At 38.2% G+C, this 27,072-nt stretch overlaps 1 protein-coding gene and 1 pseudogene across 1 annotated transcript; one reads left to right on the plus strand and one right to left on the minus strand.

The window, feature by feature from the left end:
• Positions 1 to 3,339: 3,339 nt before the first annotated feature.
• Positions 3,340 to 27,072, plus strand: HMGCR (3-hydroxy-3-methylglutaryl-CoA reductase). The gene is made up of 20 exons (XM_090276390.1): positions 3,340 to 3,407; positions 9,606 to 9,793; positions 10,240 to 10,351; positions 10,843 to 10,930; positions 11,852 to 11,936; positions 13,428 to 13,533; positions 16,436 to 16,542; positions 16,653 to 16,769; positions 17,198 to 17,358; positions 17,480 to 17,727; positions 17,837 to 18,015; positions 18,990 to 19,184; positions 19,541 to 19,699; positions 19,848 to 20,005; positions 20,719 to 20,824; positions 22,999 to 23,169; positions 23,484 to 23,624; positions 23,709 to 23,867; positions 24,228 to 24,382; positions 24,524 to 27,072. The coding sequence occupies exons 1-20, from the start codon at positions 3,404 to 3,406 to the stop codon at positions 24,576 to 24,578; spliced, it is 2,694 nt and encodes an 897-aa protein (XP_090132516.1). The 5' UTR covers positions 3,340 to 3,403; the 3' UTR covers positions 24,579 to 27,072.
• Positions 8,932 to 9,545, minus strand: LOC150008533 (ATP synthase F(0) complex subunit C2, mitochondrial pseudogene; annotated as a pseudogene).

The raw sequence follows: 27,072 nt of genomic DNA on the forward strand, positions 1-27,072 counted from the left end.
AAAACTGAGCTGGATCCAGCCTTGTACGAAATGGCTCACTTCACACTTATCTAGTGAGACCAGGACCAGGTTTATTATTGAGGGGAAAAAAAGTAATGCTCATACTTGGGTCAGAATTTTTTCTTCTTTACCTCCTTTCTTGGTCTTTCATTGATTCCTTTGTGAACCAGTCACCTTAGCCAAGAACCCCTGAGAATCTCAGGGATGGACACTCACTCCTAAGTTTAGATAGGCCGTTTCTATGTTGTGGGAGCATTCTTTTTTCCTGAGGAGAGTAAATCCCTTTAAGAGAAAAAAGAAATGCATTCCACTACAGCTCAAACCTACTCCCCAACTGATTCTACAAGTCTGGGGAAAGGCCTAAAGAGAGGGATGGGGAACTGTGAAGAAGAAAATAAAACCACAGTTAAACAGGGAAAGCAAACTCAGTGCACAGAAGAAATCTTTCATTGTGTGTACCATCTCCTGTAAAGACCTTTACTCCTACCATCAAGAGAGGCCCCAGCTACTGATTTCAGTTTAGAAAGTTTTAGGAACAAGAAGCGAAATTTTAAGTTTTGTTACTGAAGTAAAGTAGCAAAAAGAAGAGGCATGGCCAAGACTTTTAGCCCATGAGAGATGTCACCAGTAGGAACTTGAGAGAGTCTGCCATCCTGCTCAGGAGATCCTTGCCTTTTAGATCGCTCATGTTCTACAGTACTTTAAGATTTCTGCTGAATTAACTTCTCTGCTCCTGTATCTATGTTACCTCCATTCTCATGCTCACAATCTTGGCTCTAATGGCTGGAATAGCCTTTTTGTAAAGCACTTCCTCTTCTTGTTCAAAACACACCACACTCCAAACTCTATGCCTTCTTTTCTCAGTGAACCTTCTGCAAACCTCACTCAGAACACTTACCATATTAATTGCAAGGAATCTATGAATGTAAGTTTTCTTATTTAACTCTGCACCTTGAGTGCCTAGTCATTTGCCTAGCACAGAGTAGGTCCTTAGTGAATATTTCTTCACCTTGGGTGGGAAGTGATAATCAGTATCTGCCAAAAGCTACATGACCAATTAAGTGCTTGAAATATACTAGTTAAAAAATTATCCCTGAAATTAAAAAAAGAAAGAAAGATTGTGCAAGAACAAGAGGAAACTGCCCAAGACTGGAAGATATACATTTGAATACAGCTGGGAACTGTGAATGGAAAATAGATAAGTAAAACTCTTTGTTGATACTATGAAAGTTTTTCACAATGGAGAAACAGAAGCTTAAATCACCATGATATGTGCTACTATAAAGCAGTGCATATTATGCTAATGCAAAAAGATAGTACAGTGGAGTAGTTTAGAGCATGTGCTTAGAAACCACATTTCAAAGTTCATATTCCAACTCTACCACTTTCAACCTGTGTGAATTTAGGCAGAAGACTTAATTTTTCTGTTTCCGTAGCTTCATCATTTGTAAAATACAGATGCTACTAATGCTTTCTTCATAGAACTGTGATGAGAATTAAAGGAGTTAATATAAATAAAGCACTTAGAAAAGGAGCTAGTACATAGAAAGAGCAATATAAGTCTTTATTATTTTTGTTATTGTTATAATTTTCCATCTTAAAGCAGGACCCATGACAACAAAAAGAAGGAAGAGTAAAGGTTGGAGGCTAACGAGTTCACACAAGTAAATGTTAAGGGCAATGTAAGGCTGTGGTGTGGGTCATCCATTACTTTAAAAGAGGCTCTTAAAATTATACTTTTACAAACTCTTTGCTCCAACGGTAAACCCACAAGAGAAGAAGGCACATACATTCTGTTGGCCGCATTCCTCACTTAACCCTCGAATGTCGTGTCCAGGCCAAATTTGAGATTTATCATTATATACAAATTATTAGTTACGTGCAATAAAGATTCTTTTGAAATACATTTTGGAAATCATATGAAAGTTGTTTTAAGAACATAAAACCAGACAATTAGAGTTTCTTTATTGCTTGCTTTTAAACTTATATGCTCATTGGAGTTCTCAATTAAGCCAAGTTTAGGAATAAACGTTTCCAAATCTTGGTCTAAAGCCTTTTGTGGAAACATCTTCATAACCCTAATTTGCATTTATATCAGTAAGCATTTGTATACTCTGTGACTCTAATTCTGAGATATCTAGCCCTTTAGACTTCTAGGAATATTAAAAGTATGACAAAGTTTCTCGGCTTTTAGTACTTACAGGTTTTTTTTTTCCTTTCATTCTTCTCTTCTTCTTCCTTTGGATAAGACTAATAATAGAATACTGCAATAACCAATCTTTGGTTAGTTCACCTCAGTCTTTCACTGTGAAGGTTCCTTTCATCATAATCAATTCAACAAATACTTAATGACCATCTATTCTTTGAAGGGATGTAAGGTTCAAAAAGGCAATTTTCATGTTTGCTATTATTACCTCAGTGTCAATTATGGTGCATTTCACATAATGGGCATTCCCAAAGTACCTGGTAAAGAGATATGAATAAATGTCTCATACTGAAGCAGTGGAGCATAGTAGAACCAGCATAAGCTTTAGATTTGGAAAGAAATCCTAGTTTTTCTAATAATTACCTGTATGATCTACATCAAGTTGCTTAACCAACCATAATTTTTGGTAAATGGAGACAATATCTATTTCATAAGGATTATAAGAATTTATCAAGATAATAGTTTATGAAAACTCCCACTGTATATGTCCTAGAGACTGTGTTTCAAAATACAGGGCTTTAAAAATCGAATGGATTAAAATTCCCATTCTTAATAAATTTCCACATAATAAGACAATAAGACAAGTCACAGGATGTTATGGAAATGTTTTGAGTGTTCAAAGTAGAGAGAGATGAAATGTGTTTGAGGAAATCAGAAAAGGATGTGGCATATAAAATGGACCGTGAAGGACAGTTAAGATTTCAACAATTAAAATGCATAGGCATATCCATATTAAACAAAGAATCATATGCAGGGAAAAAGAAAAGGTTGTGTGACAGAAAAAAAGGTACTGAGTGTGACTCCCTTGGCAGAAATGTAGGGTTGATACAGGGAAATAGTGAGAGATACGCAAGAAATGTGGGTGGGGACATACTGGTGGTACCAGTTACTTCAACCTAGTAGACAATGGGCAACTCTTGATGGTTTGGAGGCAGGCCTATCAAATACGTAATAAGATTGGAAGATGGAAGCGCCAGGAGTGGAGAAACCAGTTAGGAGAGGCTATTGCACTATTTCAGGCAAGAGATAATAAAGACCTGCAGCAGAGGGAGGGCAGAGGGAATGCAGAGAACTCAGGGGAGGCATATTTCCTGAAGAATCGACATTGTGTGACTACTGCCTCGCCCTGGCGGGAGACGTGGCAGGGTTGGGAGAGAGACCAAGAGACCAGTCAGTGACTGGAGGTCATTTACACGAATGGGTAAGTCCCAGCAAGGTGTTGTTTTAGGTTTTGGATATTGGTCAGTTTGAGGTTTGGGCTGCATCTCGCTGCCATCTTCCCCTTTTTATATCCCTTTTTCTCAGGGCCACCTCCACTTCCTCCATCTCAGAGCTGTCTATCCTCAACCTGACCCTACGCTTAGCTTCACACCCCGCTTCTTCTCTTCATAGTACTCCCATTGCCAGGGTGACACAGGTCAGGTTCTCCACCCGAACCCTCCACCCATCTCCGCCAGGGCAGCTTCGAGGCTTGCGCCCCCACGGCTCTTTAACCAATAGGCAGGCCTTAGTGCTGGAATTCGACTCGCTATTGGTTGGCCAAGCCGTGGTGAGAGATGGTGCGGCGCCGGATCCCTGCACTGGTGAGAGCTGTGGGCGGTTGTTAAGGCGACCGTTCGTGACGTAGCGCCACCAGGCCGAGTATCCCCCAGCTGATTGGCTAGACGATCGGACGATCCTTTCTCATTGGTCTTAGACTCAGCTGGCTTCGAGCGTGCGTCAGCTGAAGGTTCCTTCCGCCCCGCGTCTCTGTTGACTGGAGACTGGAGGAGCGCCGGCGGTGCCGGTGTTCGGTGACCTCTAGTGAGATCAGGAGGTGAGGTGGGTGGTGGTCGTCGCGAAGGGAAACCGGGCAGCAGGAGCGGGGCCGCGATGGGTGGGAGCGGGATTCGGGCCATATGGGTGGTGGTTCTCAAGCTCCACTAGGCCTTGGGAAGGGACAGCCGGCATCTTCGGCGGACCGACGGGAGCTACACTGGTGGATTTGCGGGTGTGGCAGCCCTGTCCCACGGGGACTTGGATTTGACGTCCCTGATGCGCCGTTGGTGGAGAGGCAGCCGACACCAACGCCGGGGGAGCCCGGGAGCTAGGGTGGGCCTGAGCGACGGGCGTCGCGGCGGAGAAGCGTTTGCCTGCCTTATTCGATCTAGGCAGTGCTCGCTGCGCTGTCACGATCATCGGGGCGGAAAGGGTGCTAGGAGGTGACCTTGGAGGACCCTCGATTCAAGAAATACTGGGGGGCTGGAGGGCGACCCGGCCCCAGATCGCCGAGAACACGCGAAGAGGTCCAAAGGGTTCAGGCGTCCACGCCCAGGCGGTGCTGTTCGTCAGCACCTTTCTTTAAAGTGATGTGGAATATCTTTGTAAATGATGCGACTGAGAGCCGTGAGAAAACCCTGGATCTGCCTAGCTGTGTCCGGTTATTGCCAGGACAAACAGGTGGAAAGGATGCGGAGCCCAATGTAGGGAGTCTCCCAAGGACTTAGAGGATTCTTCTTTTCCTTTTCTTTTTTGGTAAGGGGTGTAGTCTCTTTGGAAAGGGATGCTGATGTCCTTTAAGCCCCAAACTTAAGGTTTTTCGGAATCACTTGGTTTTAGTTAGGAAAACCCTACCTTGAAGGTTCAAATATCGAACAGTCGATTTTTGCGGTAGCAGAAGGTTGATGTGTACTCCATCTTAAGTGGTCTATTGAAATACTTCAGGGCTCGAGGCCATGCCTTCTTAGACTTGGTGCTGAAAAGTTATAGGAAACATTTGTTTCCGGGCCATGCTAAATAATGTCAGCGTCTCACAATGTAGAGAATGTATTTTTTGTTTGCTTCTGAATCTATTTTTCACTCCAAGCAATGAAAGACATTTTATGATTTAGAGGTGATCTAGCAGAGGCCTAGAGATTACATTAGAGTGTACATAGATTGGATTTTAAGGACCTGCTTTGTTGTAGTGTCTTTCCAGAATTTATGATAAACTTGCCAGTAAGGACAAATAGGAATTAGTAACATGAAGGTTTAAAAAAATTGTGCAGATTACATCATTAATGTGAAAATCAATGTGTGGCATGAGCATTTCAAGATCAAATGTGTGTGGATGGCTGTCTTTGCTCTTTTTAATCTTGTGTGATTTAGTTTATAGACCATGGATAATCACATCTACAGAGTAGGTCAAAAGTAGAACTACAGTTGTTCTTATGGAAAATAATACAATGATAAATAATAATACAAGAATAAACTGTTTTGCACACTCACAACTGTAAATCTACTTTTGTCACACCCTGTATATGGATATCCTTTTAGGTTGGCCCATATGAAACTGCTGATATTTGAAATGTGACTTTTTTACCTACAGAAAAGCAGTTCCATATAGTTCTACTTCATACTTTGTCAAAACTTTGGCACTCTAGCTTTATAAGTGAATAAAGAGATGTGACTTACAAACAGGAAGCATATAATAGAATTGGATGTAGAATCCAGGTTTCCTGATTTTCAGTGCAAGAAATTATCTTTTGCCTAGGATACTAGGTTGAACAGAAGTGCTAAATCCTGCTGGAATGAAAAAATGGCTCAACATAAGACAAGGTACTTGCCTTCAAAGAAACGTAATGTATATAGCAATTAATTTGAGAGTGTGTAAGCAAGTGTGTAATCAAATATTGGAATATGCAGCACAGGAGGAGTGCTGAGTCAAAGGAAAGAATTCAAGTAGGATGCCAAAGCATCCTTTTCTGCAGTTGGCCGTGCTAGGTGGTTTCTGTAGCATCCTGGATTAGAGTTTGAGGATTCCATTGCATTATCCATTCTTTTGAAAAATCTTGTGAAATGTTTGTATCATACTTCACCCTGAATAAGCAAGGCATACATTGCCTGTTTAACTTGATTTTTAAAGTAAATTTTATTTTTATTGCAGTATGGCCTAAATAACTGCCGATTGAATTTGCATGAGCCCTCCAGTAGCCTGCTGGTGCCACTTGCAACTGCTGATGAAGGTGGAAGATTTGATTGCGTGTCATTTAAATACTTTGCAGCATAATCACAGAGAAATGGGGAGAGACATGCTCATGAGAAATGAGTTTACAGCTATGGTTACTTGTGATGCACCTTTCTATATTCCATTACTCAGTTTCTGTTTCCCAATAGGTCTGGTTCTCTGTGCTTGGGTATAGCTCACAGGGTCTTGTGTAATTCTTTTCCTGAATGTTGCAAAGACCACTTTACACTCACGAAAGAAATGTCACAGAATTGACAGTGCTACTATGAAATCTTTTAGATGGAAAATATAATGTGCCTAATAAATAATTATAGGTTAATAATGCTAAACCGATTTGTAATGAAATTGGGGTACCTTCCTGCCAGCAGTTCAGATTTAAATCAACTGAATTAATTTTTTAATAGGAAAGGATATGTTGACTTGATAGGGATTAATCTAAATTGAGGGGTTTTGGGAGAGGAAGTGTTAGAAATCTTTTTAAGCTAGTTTTGAAATTGTTTTAGTTACCTAATTTTCTGAAACATGGACTCCATTTGATTCTTTAGACAGGTTTGTAGGTTTTTTGTTTTTTGTTTTTTTCCTAGATATAAGAAAGGAGTTATGTGACAAAAGACCATCACGAAAAGCTAGTCTTTTGTGAGGCTTTCAGTGGTAATGAAGTAGAGTTCAAATCTAAGATATGATAAATACTCTCCAATCCTCTTAAGGGCAAGGTCCTGCTAATTTAATAGAAAGTATTTTTGTTATTGCTTAGTGTCCAGAATACTATTGATATATAAAATGTTGCCTCACTTCCCCACTTCATCTCCCTTTAATATATTTCTTAAAGGCTCTGCATTCAGCCTTTAATTGAGGGCTGAGAAGGGGATAAGGGTTATATTTATATATTGGTGTTTAAAAAAAGTAACCTTGCCCTGGCAAAGTAGCTCAGTTGGTTGGGGCATTGTCCCACACACCAAATGGTTGTGGATTTGATTCCTGGTCAGGGCACATACCTAGGTTGCAGGTTTGATCTCCGGTTAGGGTATGTATATACAGGATGCAACTGATCAATGTTTCTGCCTCACATCGATGTCTTTCTCCCTCTCTCCCTCCCCTCTTCCTCTCTAAAGTCAGTTAAGCATATCCTCAGGTGAGGATTTTTTTAAAAAAGTAATCTTTAGGGTCTGTTTCAAGATGTGTCAATAAAAGACATGCTACTGTAATTTAAGAATATATTTTCAATTAAGCATATATTTGTTGAGCAACTGCTATATAAAAGTGCAAGTGCTGAGGATAAAAGGGTAAGACCCAGGGGGGGAAGGTTGAAAAAGCGTGAATAAACACAGGCAGGTGCATGGCACATTTATATATCTGAGTGACTGCCAGCTGTTTAATATGGAGACCCATAGTACAAAATACATGTTATGAGTGTGTGTACATGTTATGTACACGCACTCATATGTACAGTTTCATGAAACAAATTTTCAAGAAGTAATGCCTACCTATACTACATTTCTTACAGCTACTTTTTTCTACTTTATTTTATTTCAAAAAAATGTTTTTTCTGACTCAAAATTGATTTCATAATCTAATTGATCCAGTGGCCTGAACTTTGTAAACCAGATATCTAGCTGGAGGCCTTGTATGGTTGAAATGTAAAAAACATACAGGAATGCAGTGAGAGATAATACCCTTGGTTTCTTTAGATAGATTTGGTCCCCTTAGATAGATGAATGCTTTCTTTACCTTAATTTGTTGCCTTTTTACTTTCTGTCTTCAGTGAATGAGTCACTTTCTTAGTTATTATCATGAGATACATTTGAATTCTTGTTAGTGTGCTAGTGTGTCTACTTACTTTTAAAGTCTTAATTTTAATTGATTTTATGGGTAGTTAATATGCTTTATTGTAAGTATTAATTTTAGAGTAAGAAGTAAGACTTGCAAGTTTATATGTTAGAGATCAATGACTGTATTCGATTTAAAAAAAAAACAACGGAATATCAAAATTATTATTTAGCCAGCAAACATGGGGAAGTTTAGTCATGGTTGTCTAGATCAAAGTTACCTGTATATTCTGTTGGGAATTTTTGGATGCTGTGGACACCTACTTTTCTCAGCCATCCTCTTCTAGTAATGTTGCAGCATTTTGATTAGCTGTAAAAGTTTGGGAAAAGACTTCTCTGGTGACAGCAGCATTAGAAAAGTTTATTAAATATCATTTGGCTAGTGATCTTACGCCATATGTTGGATGGAATGTTAAAGTATAATGGGCCCCTCCCTTGAGGAGCTTTAAAATTACGATAATCTATAGGAGGGGTCGAGGAGTAGGTTCTTTGGCATTTACCTTTTGCATAACTAGAATGTGGAGAATGAAGAGGGTGTTTATATGCATTTTACATCAGGGTAATTAGAAAAGAAATACGAATAGTTGTTTCTCACTTTATTGCTCTCATCCTTGGCTCAGATAATATCAAGGGCAGAGATATTTATTTGGTTTGATTTTTAAATGCCCTAATTCATACAACTTATAAGAAATACCTGCTTTTAAGTTGTGCTAGTAAATAATAGAGGATGTAAGTGTTGTGAGTAAAGAACTAATAACAGAGTTCTCTTGTTTTGTTTTATTTACTTATTTATTATTAACACAGTATTTAGTTGTCTTTCCTCTGTCAAACCCTGAACCAACCACTTTCCCCAGGCTGCCTGGGGAGGTATAGGAAAAGGAACATACAGGGCAGACAAGACATGGGTGAAGGAACTATGGGAGGTGGTGATGGCTCCACATGGAGAAGAGGATGAGAAATTCCACCTTCAGGCAAAAGAACCCCATGGCCTCTGACAGGGCAAAGCCCAGAATGGTATATGAGAAGAGCTGTTGCTTCAGAGAAGGGTTCCTGGCATAACCAACGATGAGGCTCCCAAACCCAGTCCCTATTCCAGCCCCAGAGCCTGCCACCTCTACTGTGGCAACCCCAGCCCCAGCCCCAATGAACTTGGCTGCTGCGTCGATGTGCCTTGAAATGGTGCTGGTTTGGAAGCTGGGGCTAGAAATAAGTGAGGTCAGCAGAGGTGGGACTTCTAAGCTGCTGAGGCTCTCTCTGTCAGTGTCCCTGTTCGTTTCAGCATCACTGCAGATAGTGACTTGTTCAGCAGCTGGGAGGTGCTCCTGACCAAGGTTGGGGTGGAGACAGATTTGGCTCAGGTCCTCATTTTCAGGGGATGAGGGGCCGTGGCAGGAGAGCTGCTCCCAGTGCAGAGAATACAGTCTTATTTTGGTTTTATAATTACGTTCCAAAATTATAAGGAGCACTATCAAATAGTGTTATTCATACATACAAGATACTGTGCAGTCTATACCAGGGTTTACAACATTCTTTTCCTAAAAATACACTGAGCTGTATACTAATTGTTCATACTTGATATTTCTTCCAGGACCCAAGGATTCTGTAGTTACAATGTTGTCGAGACTTTTCCGAATGCATGGCCTCTTTGTGGCCTCCCATCCCTGGGAAGTCATAGTGGGGACAGTGACACTGACCATCTGTATGATGTCCATGAACATGTTTACCGGCAATGATAAAATCTGTGGTTGGAATTATGAGTGTCCAAAGTTTGAAGAGGTTTGTGAAATTAATATTAGCTCAAGCAAATAACAATTTTCAATTTCTAAAGATTATCTTCTTTTTAGAGACCATATAACCAAAAAAGTTATGAGTAAAATATTTTAGTATTAATGAATTTACCTCAAATTTTCATTTACTTATATAGTATGGAAATGCACTAGCAGCACTTCTTTTGCCTTTTTCTACATAAACGAGTGTAATTGACCCTACTTGAAAAATATAGCTTTATAACTAACAGTGAAAGTAATTGGCTTAAACAGTGGACTGTTTAAAAATTGGATTTAATTTTTGATTTGCATATTTAATATTTTGATTTGTATTATGCCCACATTTGTATTATCATAATATGTAAACTAATGATGCATGCAAAATAAAAATTTTTATTTGATTGCTTATTTTAAAAACTATACCTATTGTGATTTTTCTTCTTTCTCTCCCAATAGGATGTTTTAAGCAGTGACATTATAATTCTGACAATAACACGATGCATAGCAATTCTGTATATTTACTTCCAGTTCCAGAATTTACGTCAACTTGGGTCAAAATATATTTTGGGTAATCATTTTATACATTTAATTTCTTCTTTTAAAAAATATTATTTTTATTTATTTCTAGAGAGGGGAAAGGAGGGAGAAAGAGAGGAGAGAAACATCAATCGAATTGCCTCTTGCATCTGCCCCAACTGGGCAGGGCCCACAACGCGGCTGTGCCCTGATCCGGAATTGAACTGGTGACATTGGGTTGTGGGAGGGCGCCCAACTCACTGAAGCACACTGGTCAGGGCTATACATTTAACTTCTTTGTGTGCCATCAGATTTTTTTATTTGCTGTGGCCATACACCTGTTTCAAATCATATGTGTATTAGACTTAAAGCGTGCTACATGCATTCAGTAGTTTACCTTCTTATTTTGAGAGTGAGACATTCTGATATCTGAGGCCTTAGTAATCTGGAGAAAATAATATTTCAGAATATTGATAGGACTATATACTGTTATTTGTGTAATAAAGATAAACATTTTCAGTGTGTTGGATTTTGTCATTTTAGGTATTGCTGGCCTCTTCACAATTTTCTCAAGTTTCGTATTCAGTACAGTTGTCATTCATTTCTTAGATAAAGAACTGACAGGCCTGAAGTAAGTATTGAAAGTATACTTTTTTTTAAGTATTATTTTTATATATTATAGATTTATATATTTTTTCAATATTAAGAACTTACAAAGTTGTAATATATAAATTTTCAGAACTTTTAGAAAATGTGAGGGAAGTTTTCATGTAATCATTTAGCTATTTTTAAAACCTATTAATATTTTGGTATATATCCTTTGCTACTTTTTTTTTTTTTACTACTTCAAGAAAACTTCTGAGATCATACTATATATACTGCTTTGTAACTTCTTTTTGTCTGATAATAGTTTATCAACATCTTTGCATGTTCTTAATGATAAACTAAATTATTTGTCGTGGCTGCTTATTATTAATACCTCTATATGAATATATTGTAGTTTATTTACTTAATCTTGTAGAATTGGATTATTAGGTTATTTAATTTCTTCTATTAATAACAACACTATGCTGAATGTCTTTGTAGTTAAATTTTTGTTCATATTTGTAGTTGTTCTCTTATGATAAAGTCTTAGGAATGAGATAGTGGTTGTGTAAGTATTTAGGACTTTTGAGTGCCATTTTTTTGCCCATATACTCTCCAGTAAGGTTGATAATGATAATGATAAATGAAATAAAATGATATATATTTTACTTTTTTCCCAATGCTAATTCAAGGAAAAATTGTTTACTAAGAAGGATATTTTGGCATAAAATTATCAAAAGGTGTTGCTGTATAAATATATTCACATTTTTAACAAATGTTTGAACAACTGAGATGTTTATCTTTGAGGATGTCAGAGGAGTATAGGGCATATACCTTTTGATCTGCAAAAAGGTACACACACTAGAAGATCACACATGTGAGGGAAAGTTTTGTTTTAGAAAGGATTTTAAAGCCTTATGCTTTCCTCTGTTAAATGTACCTCATCATCTTTTTTTTTTTTTTCCAGTGAAGCTTTGCCCTTTTTTCTTCTTCTGATTGACCTTTCCAGAGCAAGTGCACTAGCAAAGTTTGCCCTCAGCTCCAACTCACAGGTAAGTCTTATTTATAAGACATATATGTTAATAGCATGCCCTGGCTGGTTTGGCTCAATGGATTGAGCGTCGGCCTGCGAGCTAAGTGTCGCTGGTTCGATCTTCCAGTCAGGGTACATCAGAGAAGGAAAACTCTGACTCCAAAAAACCTCTGCTGCCTTGCGGCATACCCCTTCAGGGGAAAGGCTAAGGGAGTAAACCCCGACAGAAAATCCGGAGCCGGAGTCCCTAAGGCGGTTTGACGTTGTAGTCAACACCGGCAACTCCTGCGGCGCACCTGAAGCCAAGCTGTATTGACTCCGTCTTTCCCTTGGACCCTTCAGCTGCGAAGAGAGGGGGGGTCTGCTGCATGGGCAACAGCAGACCCTCCATATCACCCTGCCCAGGCTCTGTAGCTTCAGCTTTACTGGAGAGGACACTCCTGCATCATCGCAAGATGTCGATTCAACACGGGAGGAGACAGATACCATGTCACTCCCGAGTCGGACTGCACAGCCATTCTCGGCGGTGCAGATAGACTCTTAAGAAGCTACACCATCGTCTCTCGAGACGGACGGCTGCCAACGGATGTTAATAGCACTCCTTTTTATTGTTTGTTTGTTTGTTTACATTAATAGGAAGGATTAATAGTAGAGTTTCTTTATAGTCCCAAGATTTAGAAATGCCTATAATTGTAAATTTAATTATAAAGTCATAAGACTCATCTTCCTAAGTGCCCCCAGGAACTGTCCCATTTATCTGACAACTCAATTATAATTCCATAGCTTCTGGAATTTGGAATCTTTTCCATTTTCCTTTCTGAAGGTTTCAGAAATTAAGGTTATATTTTGGACTTTAGGATAAATAAGAGTACCGAGTGAAACACAGGATAGGATCTAATAAAAAGGTGTCTCAGCCTGGATTTATTTTTAAACCCTTTGAAAACACAAGCATTATTTCCCACCTAAAGTTTTATCTTGGTATTCATTGGTCTCCTTAAAGAATCTTAACATTTTTAACAACCTTTCATCAGAGTGTCTGAGTGTAAAATAGCATGTACTTCTGCCTTGATTATGTATTTGATGAACAGTTATGATCATTTGAGCAAGGATATGATTTGATGAGGATATGATTTAGGTTTCGTAATACTAACATGGTCTCAAATTTTGCAACTAAAAACTTCTGGCAACAGTAGCAAAAATTTTAAATATTGTAATATTTAATTATGTGAGACTTCAACGTTAGAATTTATGCACCACCTGAAAGGAATCTTTCCAATAAATATCTTTTTCAGTAGAAGGGGGGAAAGCAGAGCACTGTATATGTTTTGTTTTTTGTTTTTTTTTAATCCACTGTATTATTAGTGTACTTTGCATTTAGAATGCCTGTTAGTCTTGTCATATTGTATATTTTATTCATTGCATAGTAAGTTAGATTTCTAGCATGTTCTATAACATTTGTAAAAGTTGTTTTGTACCTTACCCTCATTGATATGTTTGCTCTGTGTTTTAGGATGAAGTAAGGGAAAATATTGCTCGTGGAATGGCAATTTTAGGCCCCACGTTCACCCTTGATGCTCTTGTAGAATGTCTTGTGATTGGAGTTGGTACCATGTCAGGTTTGTAAACAATTTTTAATATATTTTAAAATAAGTTTGTAATAAAGAGGGGAAAAAGAACATTTTAGATTGCCTTGGTTATTCTTAAATCCTGACATAAAAGTCTCATATTGCTCTTAAAATGTTTTGATGGTATGAGTAAGTGGGTATATCTGACTTAGGTCTGTTTGTTTTAATATAAACTTAGTTGTAGATTACTGATTTGTTTTTCACTCTTGCCCTCTTTTCCAGTGCAGCACTCTTTGATGACTTAGTCTGTGGTGGTCTTTGGTTTTGTGAGATTGTATTCCAAGGCTTTTCTGGACAGCACCTTCCAGCTCCTGCTGTTGCCTAGACTATCATAAATTACTGGCTTGGTTCCTTGTATTTTGTCATGTGGACGGTAGTGCAAGAGTTAGGAGTTGCATAAAGCTAAGTTAGATCCTCCTGATAGTATGATTGAGAAGATTTCATCAGATACTATGTAGTTTATGCCCTGGCTGGTTTAGCTCAGTGGATTGAGCGTCGGCCTGCGAGCTAAGTGTCGCTGGTTCGATCTTCCAGTCAGGGTACATCAGAGAAGGAAAACTCTGACTCCAAAAAACCTCCGCTGCCTTGCGGCATACCTCTTCAGGGGAAAGGCTAAGGGAGTAAACCCCGACAGAAAATCCGGAGCCGGAGTCCCTAAGGCGGTTTGACGTTGTAGTCAACACCGGCAACTCCTGCGGCGCACCTGAAGCCAAGCTGTATCGACTCCGTCTTTCCCTTGGACCCTTCAGCTGCGAAGAGAGGGGGGGTCTGCTGCATGGGCAACAGCAGACCCTCCATATCACCCTGCCCAGGCTCTGTAGCTTCAGCTCCACTGGGGAGGACACTCCAGCGTCATCGCAAGATGTCGATTCAACACGGGAGGAGACAGATGCCGTGTCACTCCCGAGTCGGACTGCACAGCCATTCTCGGCGGTGCAGATAGACACTTAAGAAGCTACACCATCGTCTCTCGAGACGGACGGCTGCCGACGACTATGTAGTTTACCCTCAACTGGATAGTAGAGAATTAGATGTTAAATATCAAAGGGATTTATTGTTTCAGAAGCAAATTATCAAAGTTTTAAGACAGTTGTTAGTTGTCATTATTAGTTGAGGTCTCTTCACTAGGTAGTGTATTATATTGAGGTATATATATATGATGTTAATTAATACTTTCTGAGGGTCAGTTTTTTCAGTTATTTGTAATCTGTCATTCAATAAAATTTTATTTAGCAAAGAAGATATTTTTAAATTAATTTTTTAAAATCTACATTCTTTAAAATCTATTTGGGTAAATTTTTGAGTTTTGACAAAGATATCATTATGTAACTACCATGACAATCAAGAAGAATGTTTTTGATTCGGTGAAAACATATCTGTGATTTTTATTCAAGCAAAGGAGTATATAAGAGGATGAGGAAGATAAGCCAGAAAACAGTACTAGGCCATGAAACCCAGGATTAATCATTTGAAACTGATATGGAAGCAGTGGAAACTGATGTGGACAGTAGGGTGATGAGCTTTGTCATGACAGGTCAGAGAAGTGGATAAATGAAGTGATTCTATTTGTAGTTGGAGAAGCCAGTCAGGAGACACAGATGTACAGAAGAGGTATAATAATTAGGGGCTTGGATTAAGGTAAAAAAGGGAGGGGGCAGATTTAATACATATAACTAGGAAGCAACCCTTTGGGAAGCCAATAAAGAAAGAAAAATCTCTTAACTTTCTGGAAGTGTATAGATTAATGCTCTTTGTATGGTAGCAAAGTGGCTCAGGGATACTGCTTGTAAGGAAAAATGCCTGGAGAACGGGGCTACAGTAGTTACTGCTGTACAGAGGGAAATAGTCAATCGCCAAGTTGTAAAAAGCACTGATTAAGTATAGTTTCCATGATCACAAGTTTGGAAAGATATTCAGCTGCCATTTAAAATGTAGGCTGGTCACAATGCTTTTGTTATTATAATTTTATATTCTCCCAAACTTCCATATTTGAGAGTAATTGCAATAGAATTTTTAAAAATGCAGTGTATGCTATTGTTGTGTTAATTAGTCAAATGGTTTATTACAATTCAGAAAATAAGATAAAACTGAGTTTTTTTGTATTCTATTTGGCAGTTTTTATTAAAAAGGAATCATTTTTATATTTTTAAATATTTTTACATTTAATTTGAGTGACATCAGAAATATGTCTTATATTCAAGTTTATTTAGAAAGTGAGGGAGTAGGATTTAGTCATCTAAAGTTTTCTCCAATTCTATAATTCTGTTACCTTCTATTTGAGAAGATTGTTAAATGATACCTTAACCATTTTGTAGTGAAACAGTTGTTATTTTTGTATCTTGAGTTTTTTTGCATTATATCATTTTTCAAATAGAGCAATGAAATTAACCAAAACTATAAGAACATCAATAGGTGCCACAGAGGTTATATTAAAATTAGAATTTAGTAGTACACATAAAATATTTATTACGACACTATATCAGGAATGATGTTAACTGGCATGTTTTACTTTTATGATAAGTCCTTGGTCCACAGGTGAATTGCTCCTGTGGTAATGAGTGGAATTGGGTCAATAGTATTAAACTGTGGAAGCTTTACTCCATTAGATACCATTATCTCAAAACAGTATTTTAAAAAGGGGGATTATTAAATGTGTATTAATTGCTACCCTAATACCTGGTGTTGTGATTTTGGCGACATGGGAGAAGATTGGTTGTGCTCTCAGGCCTGACATCACCTCTGAGTTCCTAATTCTTTTTCCAGTAGATGACAAAGAGATTGATATACTAATATTTTCATGTATTTGTATACCTATGGGAAGAGTCTTGTGATGTGTACAGCCTCAAAAATATACAAACTTTACTATTTGTATATTTGCTTCTTCTCTTACCAGGGGTGCGTCAGCTTGAAATTATGTGCTGCTTTGGCTGCATGTCAGTTCTTGCCAACTATTTCGTGTTCATGACTTTCTTCCCAGCTTGTGTGTCCCTGGTTTTGGAGGTAAGAGCAGTTCTTACAGCAACGTTTAATTGAAGAGTAATGTTTCTCTTTTTATCTGTTCACTTAAATGAAAGCAGTACCTTCTAATGTAACACTGATTTACTTCGTAGCTTTCTCGGGAAAGCCGTGAGGGTCGTCCAATTTGGCAGCTTAGCCATTTCGCCCGAGTTTTAGAAGAAGAAGAAAATAAACCAAATCCTGTTACTCAGAGGGTTAAGATGATTATGGTAATTATACAATTTTCTTCTCCCTTTAGTATCTTCTGTTCCAATATCATATTATGCCTTTCAGTTTTGATTTTTTTTCTTCTTTTGTCATCTTTCTATAATTTTTGGTTCTTTTCACTGATACCTCTCTTCCCTTTTTTTCATAACTTGTTTCTCATTTCTTAGAAGCTCCTGGTCTTTCTTAGTGTCTCTCCCCTGAATAGATTTTTCAGGTTCCTCCACTTTCTCTCTGTAAACCTGTTCTTTGGAATGTGTTCAGTAGTTCAGTGAGGGCCAGTACTTTAGTCACATAGTGAGCTTGGGGATTTCTTTTCATGCTAAGGGGAGGCCATGGAAGATGGTATCCGGTTATCCAGTTGCTAAGGATGAGATGTTTAGATTTCACTGATACGCAAAAAAATACATAATTTTAAAAAATTTTATTTCAGTCTCTAGGCTTGGTTCTTGTTCATGCTCACAGTCGCTGGATAGCTGATCCTTCTCCTCAAAACAGTACGGCAGAAAATTCCAAGGTTCCTTTAGGATTGGATGAAAATGTGTCCAAGAGAATTGAACCAAGTGTCTCCCTCTGGCAATTTTATCTCTCGAAGTAAGTTACCTGAGACCTACTTTGTTGTATATTAATCTTGGTACTCTGAGCCACCAAAAGTTCAGGCTGTGCCCTTTACATTTTCGTGTATTCACATTTTAATTTGCTCTCTTTTATTTAGAATGATCAGCATGGATATTGAACAAGTTATTACCCTAAGTTTAGCTCTCCTTCTGGCTGTCAAGTACATCTTCTTTGAACAAGCAGAGACAGAATCTACACTTTCATTAAAAAACCCTATTACATCTCCTGTGGTGACCCAAAAGAAAGTCCCAGATGACTGTTGTAGACGTGACCCTGTAGTGGTCAGAAATAACCAGAAATTCCATGCAGTAAAGGAGGAGGCAAAGATAAACAGAGAAAGGAAAGGTGATTTCTTACTCTCTCCATTTTCCTTTCTTACAATGCTGATTTGTTAAATTGAGTCGATTTTAAAACTTACGTTCAGTGTTGAGATTTCTTCTGATCTCTTGCACAGCTGAGGTTATAAAGCCCTTAGTGGCAGAAACTGACACCTCAAACAGAGCTACGTTTGTGGTTGGTAATTCCTCCTCACTCGACACTTCACCAGAACTAGAGGCACAGGAGCCTGAAATTGAGCTTCCCAAGGAGCCTCGGCCTAATGAAGAATGTCTACAGATACTTGGGAATGCAGAGGTAAGGACAATGAAATACACTCAAACTTGGCACCTTTTTTAAGAAAAGGAGCTTTTTTAGTAAAGGAAGGAAGGAAAGAAGTTATAGCTACTGAGTACCCACTAAGTTCTAGGCACTAGTTTATAGGCACTGGCCTTATTTCCCACAACCTTGTAAGATGGGGGGAATTATCCCCATGTTTCAGATGAGCAAGCCAAGGCTCCAGGAGGTTTAAATATTTCCCAAAGTAATACATGTAGGAAATGGGAAAGCTGGGACCAAGAGTTAGTGCTCTTTCTGTTTTATTACTTAATGTTTATCATGGAGAAGAGCAACTACTTTACTCTCATATCTGTGTTGAGGTCTAGAAAAGATTTAACATAGAAATGAGCTTCAGAGATAAAAGGTTTTTTTGTGGGTTTTTTAAAGAAAGCTTAATACTCATGAAGAAGCTTACTCTCCTTTCTGAGGTTTGAACAGGTTACCTGCATATGTGACCATAAGACTCCATTCATGCCTCAGTGTGATATTGTGTTGTAGTCATACTGCTTAATCTGGTTCATTTTTAATTTATGTACATAGAGGGAGAATAGAATTGTGTTTGTTTTATTACTTTCCTTTCCCTCATCCTATTAATATGTAGCAGTATCTCAGTTGTCTTGCTATATATCAACACCTATAGGGTGGGTGTCAGAATTTTAATTACGGATTTTTTTCCTACGACCCTTCCTTGCAAAATTTTTGTTTTGGTCTACATTTGTTTACTTTCACATTTTTATGAAGAATTTGCTTTCATTTTGATATTCTTATTTCTTCTCAAATCATCTTTTTTAGAATTCCAAAGTCCTTTAGGTTCTATACTTAACTTGTGGTTTAACTCTATTGAGAGCATTATTTGTATTGGTTTATTGAATATGAATAATATGAAGTGCAGTGCTTCAAAGTCTTCTGTCATCTCTCTCCTTCAACCCCGCCCCCTTTTTTCATTTCTTTAGAAGGGTGCAAAATTCCTTAGTGATGCGGAGATCATCCAGTTAGTCAATGCTAAGCATATCCCAGCTTACAAATTGGAAACTCTGATGGAAAGCCATGAACGAGGTGTATCTATTCGCCGACAGTTACTTTCCAAAAAGCTTCCAGAGCCTTCTTCTCTCCAGTATCTACCTTACAGGGACTATAATTACTCGTTGGTATGTTATTTTCTTGATTTGAGAAGGTTTGCTTTGTAACTTTTTAGTCTTTAGCCTTTATTTTCCCCTGACTGGTTTTTTACATGAGTACATTGTTTTAGAAAATGTTTTCCTTTTTAAGTCATTTCACTGTAATTTTGTATTCTGCTTATGCTATAGGTCATAGACATTCAAAATTTTCTTCCTGTTATTGTTTATAGTCATTACTCAAATATTTTAGTATCTTAAATACTTCTAAAGAGTAAATAAAAATTTTGTTGAAAAATACACTAAAGGGTTAAGTTGAAGAAAATTTTTAATGACAAGAGCCGTGTATTTGCAGTACAGTTTTCAATTGGTTCCTAACTACCTTTTAGGTGATGGGAGCTTGTTGTGAGAATGTTATTGGATACATGCCCATCCCTGTTGGAGTGGCAGGACCTCTGTGCTTGGATGGAAAGGAATTCCAGGTTCCGATGGCAACGACAGAGGGTTGTCTTGTGGCCAGCACTAACAGAGGCTGCAGAGCAATAGGTGTAAGTTGGCATTTTTTATATTTGCCCGTTTTAGGATACACTCTAGGCCAGATGATGGGAGGAGATTGGGGACAATCAGGGACACCTATTGGGATAAGCAGAAGCATTTTCACGTTTAATGTGTGCTTCTGTAACGTACTCTGCATAGCTCGGTGGGGGCGCCAGCAGCCGAATCCTTGCAGATGGGATGACGCGTGGCCCGGTGGTGCGTCTTCCCCGGGCTTCTGACTCTGCAGAAGTGAAGGCCTGGCTTGAGACACCTGAAGGGTTCACAGTGATAAAGGAAGCATTTGACAGCACCAGCAGGTGTGTGTGTGGGTTTGTAAGTGGATTTATGTTTATTTCAGAACCAGTGCCATCTTGTTTGACCACTAAACATAACTGTTAACATATCGCCAGCTTAAAGTGACATCAAATGTTAACTTTAAATCCATTTATTCAAAATTTGTGATATTAATGCTTGGTTTGGGGTAGGGGAGCAGAATGTTAATCCAAATGAATGAGAGGTAAATTAGAAAACTATAGTGTGAGCTAGTACGTTTATGTGTTGATTTTACAAGGCTCACTTTGGTTAGACTGTTAATTAACTTTGCTCTAGAGGACTTTTGACTTAGACTTGTCTTAGGGCAGAATTGCTCAAGAAAAAGGTTTTGGAAGCAGGATAGAAGTAGAAGTTGATATTAGTTTAGTAGATTTACTTTGAATACAGAAAATTAAATTTATAAAGAAGCATAAACATTATAAATGATAACCCCAGTATAGTTCAAACTTACATGCTTGTCTTTATTTGGACTTCTAAAGTTCATCTGTAATGAGATGACTGTCTGTAGTCCTCTTTTCGTGTAGCATATAAGAATGGGAGAGTTGATACAGTATTCTAATGTTTAAAGAAGAAAAACACATTAATAAATAATCTCCATGGGCTTTTTCTTATGAATAAAATGAACTAACTAAACTAAATTTTAAGGTAACTTCCATCTTCTTGAAAAAAAGAACATTTCTGCTTCCTTTGCTGACAGGTTTGCACGTCTACAGAAACTTCACATGAGTATGGCTGGGCGCAACCTTTATATTCGTTTCCAGTCCAGGTCAGGGGATGCCATGGGGATGAACATGATTTCAAAGGTGAGCATGGATAGACTGTAACAGAACGTGCTACAGTGTCCCGGGAAAGGGGAACTCAGTGTCAGGGGGATGGAAGTGGGAATATACTTGCTGTCTATTTTATGCCCCCCTGTAATTTTAATATTGTACCAGGTACATCTGTTTACTCAGAGTTCATTTAAAGATTTTTCGTGTAACTTGTTATATAAATCAGGCATTTATTGATTGGTGGTGTTTGTATTTGGTGTATTTAATTAAGATTTGACATTATACATGTTCTGGGTCTAGTTAGAGGGGATGGAAAGAATCCTTGGGTTAGCACTTCAAAACTTTGTCCTATATACCTTGAAAATTGACCTCTTTTAGAGACTTTAAGACTTGTATTTAAGAGACCAAGCTCATGTATATAATCCATTTATTTTAATTATCTCCCTACAAGAAGATTGTGTATGGCTTACATTTCATTCTTCTGATATTTGTTATTTACCAGACACAAATGTAAAATGTTCAAGTTAATTAGGATAGCAACATTTATTTTTTGGTTTATCTATTTATAAAAACCATTTGAAAAGAGAAAGGATAGTGGCTAAATGTAGAAGTGGTTTTTTCTTTTTTTTTTTTTTTTTTAAGATTTTCTTTATTTATTTTTGGAGAAAGGGGAAGGGAGAGAGAAAGATAGGGAGAGACATTGATGCGTGAGAGAGGCAGCGCTCCCCCAACCAGGGACCTGGCCTGCAACCCAGGCATGTGCCCTGACTGGGTATCAAGCTAGTGACCTTTCTGTTTGCAGGATGACGCCCAACCCACTGAGCCACAAAGTGAGGAATAAATGCATAAGCTTTAAAAATTGCCAAGAAACAGTAGCACAGTGGTTCTTTAAAATATTAAAAATATATTTACTATTATCCACTTCTGGGTATATACCCAAAAGAATGAAAGAAAGGTCTCAAAGAGATATTTGTGCACCCTTGTTCATAGCAACATTATCCACAATAGCCAAAAGTCGAAGCAGCCCAAGTGTCCATTGATGGATGAATGGATAAACAAAATGTGGTGTGTATATACAATGGAATATTATTCAACCCTAAAAAGAAAGAAAATTCTGACATATGCTAAATGTGGATGAACTTTGAGGTCACTTGCTAAGTGAAATATTCTGGTTACAAAAAAATAAATATTGAATAATTCCCCCACTTAAGAGGTACCTAGATTAGTAAAACTCATAGAAATAGAAAGTGGAATAGCGGTTGCCAGAGGCTGAGCAGGGAGGGGAATGGGGAGTTACTTAATGGGTATAGAGTTTCAGTTTTGCAAGATAAAAAGAGTTCTGGAGATTGGTTTTACAGCAAGGTGGGCATACTTAAAACTAAACTGTAAACTTGAAAATAGTTAAGATGGTGAGTTCTATGTTATGTGTATTTTACCACACCTTAAAAAAATTTTTTTGATTGCCTGCAAGTATGTTTGGGGTTACTGTGGTGTGAGTGAAGTGAAATTAATTTCACTTAATTAGAAATCATTTAGAAGCCTTGTTTATATTTTATGTAATGTAAATACCATCAGTTTTCTGTTAAAGACAAGATTTACTTTTAATATCTGACCTCTCCTTCCAGTCTTCAAAAATTGGGCTTTTAGGTAACAATTTAATAACCAGAAGAAGGAATTTATTAAATGTTAATCATGGATTGGGTAAACCCTCCTGAGTGGCATGATATGATTATTATATTCTCATTGAGAACTTTTTAATATTCGTACCTACATTCTATTCATCAATCACTAGAAAGAAGTTTGTTTTCATACCTAGGAAGAACCATTAGGACTCTATACCTGACTAAGAAATTACTTTTGTGAGCCCTGGCTAGTGTGGCTCAGTGCCCGCCTATGAACCAAGTGTTGCTGGTTCGATTCCCAGTCAGGGCCCATGCCTGGGTTGCACACCAGGTCCCCAGTTAGGGCGTGCGAGAGGCAACCACACATTGGTGTTTCTCTCCCTCTCTTTCTCCCTCCCTTCCCCTCTCTCTAAAAATAAATAAATAAATCTTAAAAAAAGAAAAAAAGAAATTACTTTTATGCTAGTTATTGTATTAGAAATTAAATTATTTTAGTTACTATACTTAGAAGTATTACTATTAGATACAAATAAAGCCTCTGGTTTATAAATAACTGTGCTCTTTTTGTTTTGTTGTTGTTTTTAGGGTACAGAGAAGGCACTTGCGAAACTCCATGAGTATTTCCCTGAAATGCAGATCCTCGCAGTTAGTGGTAACTATTGTACTGACAAGAAGCCTGCTGCTATAAATTGGATCGAGGGGAGAGGAAAGTCTGTTGTTTGTGAAGCTGTCATTCCAGCCAAGGTTGTCAGAGAAGTGAGTGATCGGATGAATATTCTATTATGTTAATCTTTAATTGGATTAAAAATTAGAGAAAGGAGTATTTACATTCTAAGTGAAGTTTAATACATCGGTGTATGTTTTACGTTAAAGATGACTGTATATCATATCTTTCCTGTCTGTGGCATTCAGAGGAACAAACTTAACTGATACTTTCTTTACTGATGACAGGGCTTAAATGGGGCCACATATAAACTTGTTTTCTGAAGGCACAGAAAGATAGATTTGGGTAAATCCCTGCCTGGATCTTCTGGAGGGAGATGTAAAGTGTGTACAACTCTGTTTTCCAGGTGTTAAAGACTACTACGGAGGCTATGATTGAGGTCAACATTAATAAGAATCTGGTGGGCTCTGCCATGGCCGGGAGCATCGGGGGCTACAATGCCCACGCAGGGAACATTGTTACTGCCATCTACATTGCCTGTGGGCAGGTGAGGGCTCCAGGCTCTACTTCTCTTCTCTTTTATTGTTCTAAGTAAGAGAAGTTTTATATTTTTCCTTTTCTTCTCCCCCAGGATGCAGCACAGAATGTTGGTAGTTCAAACTGTATTACTTTAATGGAAGCAAGTGGTCCCACAAATGAAGATTTGTATATCAGTTGCACCATGCCCTCGATAGAAATAGGAACTGTGGGCGGTGGGACCAACCTGCTCCCTCAGCAAGCCTGTTTGCAGGTAGGATGCATCAGTGACCTCAAGCTCAGTTCTCACTGGGATCTCTGTTTTTGCCTGACATTATGTATGACTGGCCTCTGTATTTTAGCTTTCTGTTCCTTCTTTTGTTTCCCATCAGCCTAGTCCAAGTAAGCATGTTCAGGCATATGCTTAGTAAATTTAGAAAGTAGATTAAGAGAGCAAATGACTGTTCATGATAAATGGTGTATTCACTGGGAATACTGGCTGTCAAATATTGGGCAATAAAAGAAAGTCTAGTTCTATTCTGATGTCATGTAGTTGCCCTTATTGTAGTTGACTGAGTGGGGAATTGTTGCCGTGACTTGAAGGGTGAGTCCTGCTGTGTCTCCCTGGCTGCAGATGCTAGGTGTTCAAGGAGCATGCAAGGATAATCCTGGAGAAAATGCCCGGCAGCTCGCCAGAATTGTGTGCGGTACAGTAATGGCTGGGGAATTGTCACTGATGGCAGCATTGGCAGCAGGTCATCTTGTCAAAAGTCACATGATTCACAACAGGTAAGACCTAAAGATTTATTTAACATGTTTTCACTGTTCTCAAAATATGCAGTATAAAAACCTAGTATTAAGATACAAAAGTCCCAACTTAAAATTCCGCAGTCTTGATATTTTGTATATCTCTGTCTTTTCTTCCCATAGGTCAAAGATAAATTTACAAGACCTCCAAGGAACTTGCACCAAGCAGGCCGCTTGAATAGCCTGACAGTTCTGAATTGAGATACGGGTGTTGTGTTCTAAAAGACTAACATAAAATCTGTGAATTAAAAAGCTCCAGGCTGTGTCTTGTTGAGGATGAATAGATGTGATCAGGGAAACGACTGCTTTGGTGTTTGGCTCTTTCAGGAAGGTCTGAGGCCCTTCTTTCCACACAGGTTCTTCAGCTCCGAAGACAGTTTAGTGTTTACGTGCTATGCTCTTTGGAAAGATCTCAACATGGATATTTGCTTTCAAGCTTCACAGATGGAAATCGACAGCTCACCTCTAAAAGAGAAAACACGTGGGAAAAAAGTGTTTTCTTTTGATGAAATTGATGGAGTTCATGGTAATTAGTATGAGTTGGCCCTCCCCCAACACCCTCACCACTCTGGGTTGAAAATGGATTTTTAAATTATACTGTAAATGACAAAACTCCTGATTTCATAGTAATTTATTAAGCCTGGGTTACAGAACTTTAAGAAATAAGAGCTAAGTTTATTTTTCGTAAACCGATACTTCATTTGGTGCTGGTCTATTTTGATTTCTTTTGGGGTAGCCAACATGATTCTTCAGAAGAGAACCTGCTTTCTTCGGGGGAAGAATTACTCTTATTACCCAACCACAGAATAATGTGCTCTGAGCAGTGCGAAATAGTTCTCTTATCAGGAAGACAAACCACTGCATTTCTCTCTGCAGGCTATTTGTTCAGAGAGGCCTTTGATTGAACTGTAAATGTATTGGCTATAACATCTTTCAATATAAGGCTTTAAGAAGCAGAGTCTGTGCTCTTTATTAAAGATAGCAGAGGTCTTAATATGGCTTAGACCAGTGATTTTCAACCTTTTTCACCTTGTGGCACATATAAACGAATTACTAAAACTCTGCGGCACACCAAAAAATGTATTTTTTGCTGATCTGACAAAAGAGTAGATACAATTTTGATTCATTCACCCTGGGTGGCAATTGTTGTGTTGGCCCTTGTCATTTTTTCATTTGACAGTCTAGGGAAAAGAGGTCAGTGCCCCTGACTAAATAGTCAGGTAGTGCATGTTTTAAAATTCTGGTGGTGCCCCAGGGGAAAATTGCTGGCTTAGACAAAGGTGATTCTGTTTATCCAGAACATTCAAGTCTGTGACCCCTCTCAGAACTCAGAGGATGGAAAATAGGTTTGAAAGAAAAAATACTATTTCTCTGATCAACTTTAATTTGCTAAATGACACTTAAATTTATTTAGGTGAAAAATTTACAGTTTTTTTGTAAAGAACTGTATCAAATCTGTATATGTTGTAACAGAGCTTCTTATGCTAGTTTATTGAAAGTGTTCAAGGAATAAATAAAAATCAAATTGTATACTGATAAAACACTGAGCTTAGGCCAGAGATGATAGTGTCCTTTAATATTGTCCAGGAAACCCTGGCTTGCTTGTGGAGCCCAATGAAAGGCTAAGTCAGGTGTCAGAGCCAGTGAAGGTGCCCTGTGAATGGCCCTGGAGGAGTGTGCCTTGTACCTGTGGCCAGGAGGTCGGTGACCAGGGCTCTTTGATGGATCCATAAAAGCTCTCAGCTTTCTCAGGGGGTCGGCAGAGTTGTTGGATCTTAATTTTTTTAATGTACAAGTTTTGTATAAGTAATAAAAGAACTTCTTATTTTATATTACATCTAATGCTTCAAGTGTTGGTCTTGAAGAGCTGATGGCTCTTGTGGAAGACGGACTCTGGAAACCATTCCAGCAGTGAATGCCGTGGCAGCACGAGCACCTCTGAAGGGTCGCGCCTGCAGTGTCATCGTTGAAGCTGTCTGTGCACTACAAATTGCTTCTGTTGTGACTTTTCAGCCAGTGACTTCTTATTTATCGGAACTTTTCATAGAAGTGGCAGTGGAAAATATGTTGTCTTCATTTTGGTGACTATAACCGATATCGTCTTGCTAAATTAATGTTTTGTACAATTACTAAATTGTATACATTTTGTTATACTTTTTTCCAGTTCCAGTAAATTATGAAAAGGAAGTTAATATTGATAAGTGTAAACAGTAACTTTTTTTTTGTTTGGATTAACCCTGAGGCCTAGAAACTTGTGAAGTCCTGGTGGGGTGGTAACCTGAGATTCACACTAGGTATTGCTTGATTATTGTTCTCCATTACAGTCTCAAATTCTACAACGTTAATGGCAGGCTGGTGTTGCATGTGCACTAAAATTCTCTTCCTTATAGAGAGTGATCAGGTCAAATATATCATCTCAACTGAACTACTTTGGAATGTTGGGGCTGTGAGGAAGAGGGCATGAAAATAGGGCAGCCAAAACAAAATAGCCATTGCAGGTGGGCCTTTAAGCTGTATCAGCTGAACTGGAGAGTACAGCATTGGTTTCTTTAAAGCCAATTCCCATTTCTTTGGAATTCTTGGCTACTTCTGCTGTAGTTAGAGGTAAAAAGGTATGTATGACTTAAAAACAAAGGCCCAGATAATAAAAATCAGTTTGAATTCTTCCTAAA

The sequence above is a fragment of the Furipterus horrens genome, unplaced genomic scaffold (assembly GCF_987537825.1).
Source record: "Furipterus horrens unplaced genomic scaffold, mFurHor1.1.pri manual_scaffold_5, whole genome shotgun sequence".
NCBI classification, from domain to species: Eukaryota; Metazoa; Chordata; class Mammalia; order Chiroptera; family Furipteridae; genus Furipterus; species Furipterus horrens.